This window comes from Calypte anna, chromosome 21 (genome assembly GCF_003957555.1).
Source record: "Calypte anna isolate BGI_N300 chromosome 21, bCalAnn1_v1.p, whole genome shotgun sequence".
In the NCBI taxonomy this organism is placed as follows: domain Eukaryota; kingdom Metazoa; phylum Chordata; class Aves; order Apodiformes; family Trochilidae; genus Calypte; species Calypte anna.
Genome location: NC_044266.1, coordinates 4,848,556 through 4,853,958, shown reverse-complemented (window position 1 = coordinate 4,853,958; position 5,403 = coordinate 4,848,556). Strand labels below are relative to the sequence as shown.

The following is a 5,403-nucleotide window of genomic DNA, read 5'->3' as shown; positions in this document are numbered from 1 at the left end:
AGGCCACCCAATTAGTCACCCATTGCTGCTGCCCAGCAGCTGCTCAGTGCCAAAGGTCTGCCCGGCACTGGGTGGCTTCTCCCTCCCTTCCCCAGTACCCAAGGATGAAGAACCTTTCCCTGCTGGGAAAAAAAAAATTACTTTCCCTTTTAATCTTTTTCAAACACTTAAAAAACCCCAAACAAACCCAAAACGCGGCCAGCACAGTTGGAGATACTTTTCCTTCCTTTGTGCTTCTTTTTCTTCCTCGTAAAATTGCTTCTAGGATGGTTCTGGCTGAGGAAAAAAAAGAAAAAAAAAAAAAGAAAAAAAAAAAGCCCTTTAAAACTCCTCGTGGCCAACTCTTTTTCTCCCAGCTTCTCTGTTTACCAGGGGCATGAAGCCAGCTCGGGGCTGCACCTTTTCCCTCCGCCCGGCCCAACCCAAACATGCAAAACTCATCCGGAAACCTCCTGCCAAGCTCAAAGTCACCTTGCCCCAAACCTTCAGCTTCAGGCTCCGGTTTGGCTGGGACAATCATTAATCGGCTTCTCCTGGATTCCTTGGGATGGAAAAATGCCCCAGCGGGTAACCCTGCCCTGGCAGCCCGACATGCAGCTGGCCGGCAAGCTCGTCCTCTCCGCAGCCGCGCTGCTCCTCCTGACCTGGGCTTACAGGTTCTACAGATCCCGCTCCTTGACCGGGGGGAAAAGCACCCAGGGAGAGGCGAGGGGGGAAAAGAAGGAAAAACTTCCCCAGGATGCGGATGGAGTGGTGGGAGCACGGCGGAGGAGGGGCTGGGGTGGGGAGAGGAGGAGGGAGGATGGGGATGGAGGAGCCGATGGACCCAGGACACGGAGGGGACTTGGGCGGCGGGAGCCGAGAGCAGAGGAAGAGGAGGAGAGGGAGGAAGGGGAGGTGGGTGCGGGGCTGAGGCTGACTGACAGGAGAGATGGGGTGGCTGGGAGGGGAAGTGAGAGGGGGACAGAGCTGGAAGGGAAGCTGGGAAGCGAGTTAGGAAGTGATGTGGGAAGTGAGCTAGGAAACAGGCTGGGAAGTAAGCCGGGAAGTGAGCTGGGAAGCAAGCAAGCAAGCACGGCAGAAAACAAACTGGGAAGTAAAGTAGCAAGCAAGGAAGGAAGTGAGCCAGGAAATGAGCTGGGAAGCAAGCTGGGAAGTGAGCCAGGCAACAAGCTGGTGAGTGAGCTACAAAGTAAGGTAGGAAGCAAGCCAGGAAGCAAGCTGGGAAGTGAACTGGGAAGCGAGCTGGGAAGCAGGTCAGGAAGGGAGCTGAGCTCCTCTGCCCCTGGGGCCATGGCTGAAGCACAGAGCAGCAGTGGAGAAGGGGAAGTGTTTGCCCCAAGGAACAGGCTCCCTCTTGGGACTGCTGGTGCCCAGGTGGCAGGGGAGGGACGTACCCAGAGCACAGAGCAGGATTTGGCCATCGGTGTCATGAGGCAGAAGACTGAGGGGCACTGGGGGACAATCCAGACCCTGAGTGTTACCTCGGACCTGGGGCTAACGATGACGGCGAGTGACGTGGGGTCAGATGCCTCCTACTCCTTCTCCTCGGTGGCAAAGATCCAGGTGGAGGAGAGCTACATCGGGGAGCAGCGGGGGAGGGATGGGGCTGGACAGCCCCTCCCCGGCCTCAAAGGTAAAGTCTACGACTACTATGTCCAGTCCATCTCCCAGTCGGTGTTGAAGAAGAGATCTGTCCCCTACATCCCTCCAGGAACATCTCGGAGCAGCAGCTTGGGGTGGGTCAATGAAAAGCTGCAGGGCCTTGCAACCCAGGGGATGGAACCAGCTCTGGTGACACGGGACACTGCAGTCCCACCACCAACAGAGAACCCGGAGACCTCCCCAGAGCCACCATCTCCTGGCCGCAAGGACAGCATCCTCCGGATTGCTGACAGTCCCCACCTCCAGCTGCCCTTGGAAGGCTTTGGGGTCTTGTCACCACCAGAAAGTCCTCAACCAGGGCTGGTGGCCGATGCCAACTTCTTCCAAACACCAACACCCACCCATCTGGACCTGGGGAACTGCTATGAGGTCCTCTGCATGGCCAAGGCACAGAAGCTGGGCCACCTCCAGGAGGCTGCCTACAAGGTCATGAGTGACAACTATCTCCAGGTGCTCAGGACACCCTCCATCTACGGCCGTCTCAACGCCGCCGAGCGGGAGCTCATCCTGCGTCGGAGGATGAAGGGGAAGATGTACATGGCCACGGCAGACATCAACGTGCAAGAGTCCAACCTCCACCCCAGCCACCTCTGCTACTATGATGAGGCAGGGGACTCCTGGCACCACCTCTGCCCCGTGCCCCCGGAGGTGGTCTCCCAGGGCTGCGCCATGTGCAGCATGTTCAACTACCTCTTTGTGGTCAGCGGCTGCAAGGGTGCGGGCCGGACACAGACGCCTTCCAACCGCGCCTTCTGCTATGACCCCCTCACCAACATCTGGAGGGAGATCTGTCCCCTGAACCAGGCAAGGCCCCGCTGCAAGCTGGTGGCCTTGGACGGCCACCTCTACGCCATCGGGGGTGAGTGCCTCTACACAGTGGAGCGCTACGACCCCCGGCGAGACCGCTGGGCCTTCACTGCCCCCCTGCCCCACGACACCTTCGCCGTGGCCCACACGGCCACCGTGTGCGACGGGGAGATCTACGTGACGGGGGGCACCCTGCGCCGCGTCCTGCTGCGCTACAGCGCCCGCTCCGACAGCTGGAGGGTGAGCCCGGCGGGAGGGGGCGAGGAGAGGACGGTGGAGATGGTGAGCACCGACGGCTTCATCTACCGCTTCCACCTCCGCCGTGGCACCGGCATCGGCGTCTACCGCTGCGGGGCCAAGGCCAAGCTGTGGTACCCCTGTGCCACCTACGCCACGTCCAACCCCTCCAGCTTCCGCTGCGCCGTGCTGGGCAGCCTCGTCCATTGCGTCGGCCGAGACCTCCACCTGCGCTTCTTGGCCGACCACGTCTCCCCTCGCTTCGGGACCAAGGAGCTGCAGCCCTTCCCCTCACCCCGTGGCAGCCTCCTCCTGGCTGTCCTGGTGCTGCCGGAGGCAGGGATGGCTCAAACACGGGTCTGAGGGATCCGTGCAACACTGGTGGTGGCTTAGATACGACTCGATGGTGAAAGCTGATAGAAGAAGCCACCAGGACCACATGGCACAGCACCAGTGCTACCAGGACAATGTTACCCATCAAGCAGGCATCACATCTACTCCCACAAGTAGGGCAGGACACAAGTTACCTTCAGATCCTGCCAATAAACCCAACCTTGAAGTCACAAGGAAGAGCAAAGCAGGAGCTGGGTGGACTTATTTGCTTAGAGGTATTTAAATATAGGCGTGCTTGCTCGGATGCAAATAAACACTGGCTCCCCACGGGCTCCCAGCTGTGCACTGCCCCACAGGTAGCTGATTTGCAATATTTGGGTATTAAATATTGACCTGGACACACCACACGTGGGGGATTGGAAGGGGAAGGAATGCAGCAGCAGGGTTTCAGCCCTAAGGAGGCATCACCCAAAGGTCATCCCCATCGGCATCACGCCAGCACTGAGCCTTCAGCCTTGACCTCACACGTCCCTAGGGCTGGAGGTTGGGGGCAGAGGGTGCCCGGCTTCAACCCGTGCCTTGCTATCTATTAACTTATCCTCAGCACAGAGTAATATATATATATATATATAGGGAGAGAGAGATTTGCACACCCGGGATGTAAATGAGCTGGCTGGATTTATAGACAGCTGGTCTTCAATGAAATTAAAGTGAACAGTTGGTAAAATTAACCACGGGCTACTGTTGTGCATCATTTCAAGCCGTAGCCAAGCCTAATGGGAACAAAGAGGCTGAGGTATGTTTTACATCACTAATTGCTGCACAAATGTTTCCAAGGAGGCAACCAAAAGCAAAGCAGGGCCTTGGATGTGGTTGTTTATCCCCTTCCTCCTCGGGTTTCACCCACCTGGCTCTGCTGCCTCCCTGTCCTGCCAAAAGGTTACTTTGGGTAATTGTATTTGCTTCCCCTCCAACTGTTAGGGAAACAGCTCCTCACCTGTCACCTCTCAGCCCCAGATGGACAAAACCCTCCTGGAACCATCTCCTTGGTCATGGCCACAGGGTTATGGATGTACACTTGGAGGTAAGCTGGTGCTGGAGAAGCCTGTGGTCATTTGACAATGGACTCAGTACTCTTGAAGGTCCCTTCCAACCAGGATGATTCTGTGATTCTGTCACCATTAGGCCTTGCTGGTCATGGTGGTTTAGGTGAGCCTGGGTTAATGTTCTCTCAAATCACTTCCAGAAGTATTTATGACTTCTCTTGGTCACTGCCTGGAGACCTCGTGTTTCTGCCTCAAGGGTTCCCTACAAAGCTCAGTGGCATCCAGGGGCTCTTGGAGGCTGAGGAAATGTCACCCCCCCTCTGAAGGTTGCTTGCACCTTCTGCTCTTGGAGGGTGGGCACTGCACCGTGTGCTGCTCTGGTCCAGCCTTTCACCCACTCTGGGGCTACTCCTTCCTACCTCAGGAGGACCCCCCCACCCATGATGTGCTGGGGCTGCAGCCTCCTTCATCCCAGCATCTCTCTCTGCCAGGATGCTTGGGCTGGTAAACCTTGTGAGTCAGAACCCCCCTCTTGATTATCCTCATTATTATTTAACTCTTCTCTGTAGCCACCTCCACAGCCCCTGCTGGGCGCAGCAAACTCCATGAGATAGGCTCAGATGTGCCTCTACACATCTCTGCTTCTCCCCCAGCAAAACCCAGCAGGTACCTGCTGCTTCCCCAGAGCAAATCAGCCCCTTTGCAACCTGCAAAATCCTCTTGGCCCCACCAGCATCCCGGCTCCGTGTCCCCCAGGACATCCCCTCCGTGTCCCCCAGCACCCCCAGGGCTGGTTGGGTGACAGTCTGGGACCTGGAGTCCTTCCAGGGGATGGCTGTTTATTTTTTCTCCACAGCAAATATTTTTTTTCCTCCCAGGATCCTGCCCTGCTCCCAGTGCCTCTTTGCTTCCACTTTAATATTTCCCTTTCTCTTTAACTCCTGGCTGCCACCTTCCAGCCCAGCAGCTTTTCCTCATTCCCCAACCCCGGGGTTGAGCCATGAAAAACGACACCGTGGGGGTGGGGGGTGGGCATCTCCCTCCCCTCCTCCTCTCCTCCACTCTCCAATATTAACGTGGTTCAGCCGGGGAGGCATTTTAGAGATTAAAAACTCCAAGGACAAGCAGGGCTGGAACACTGCTTGTTCTGCAGGGAAGGACATCCAGGTTTGGAGCTAAAAGCACGCAGCAGGTTGATGGTGAAATGGGTTTTAGAGGTGGGGAAGCAAAGGGTAAAGGACAAATGCAAGAGGATACTCAGACCTGAATGATTTTTTTTTTTTTTTTTTTTTTCCTACCCACTCAGGGAGCAGTC

At 56.6% G+C, this 5,403-nt stretch overlaps 1 protein-coding gene across 1 annotated transcript; it reads left to right on the top strand.

Annotated features, from left to right (window-relative positions):
- Positions 1-483: 483 nt before the first annotated feature.
- On the top strand, positions 484-3,695 carry KLHDC7A (kelch domain containing 7A). The gene is made up of 2 exons (XM_030463421.1): positions 484-753; positions 1,198-3,695. The coding sequence occupies exons 1-2, from the start codon at positions 556-558 to the stop codon at positions 3,070-3,072; spliced, it is 2,073 nt and encodes a 690-aa protein (XP_030319281.1). The 5' UTR covers positions 484-555; the 3' UTR covers positions 3,073-3,695.
- The last annotated feature ends 1,708 nt before the right edge of the window (positions 3,696-5,403 follow it).

What these genes read in the sequence shown, in the direction of transcription:
- KLHDC7A (XM_030463421.1), top strand. Translation starts at nt 556, where the DNA reads ATGCCCCAGCGGGTAACCCTGCCCTGGCAGCCCGACATGCAGCTGGCC. An exon ending in CCCAGGATGCGGATGGAGTG is followed by an intron (nt 754 to 1,197) that starts GTGGGAGCACGG and finishes CTACAAAGTAAG; the next exon opens with GTAGGAAGCAAGCCAGGAAG.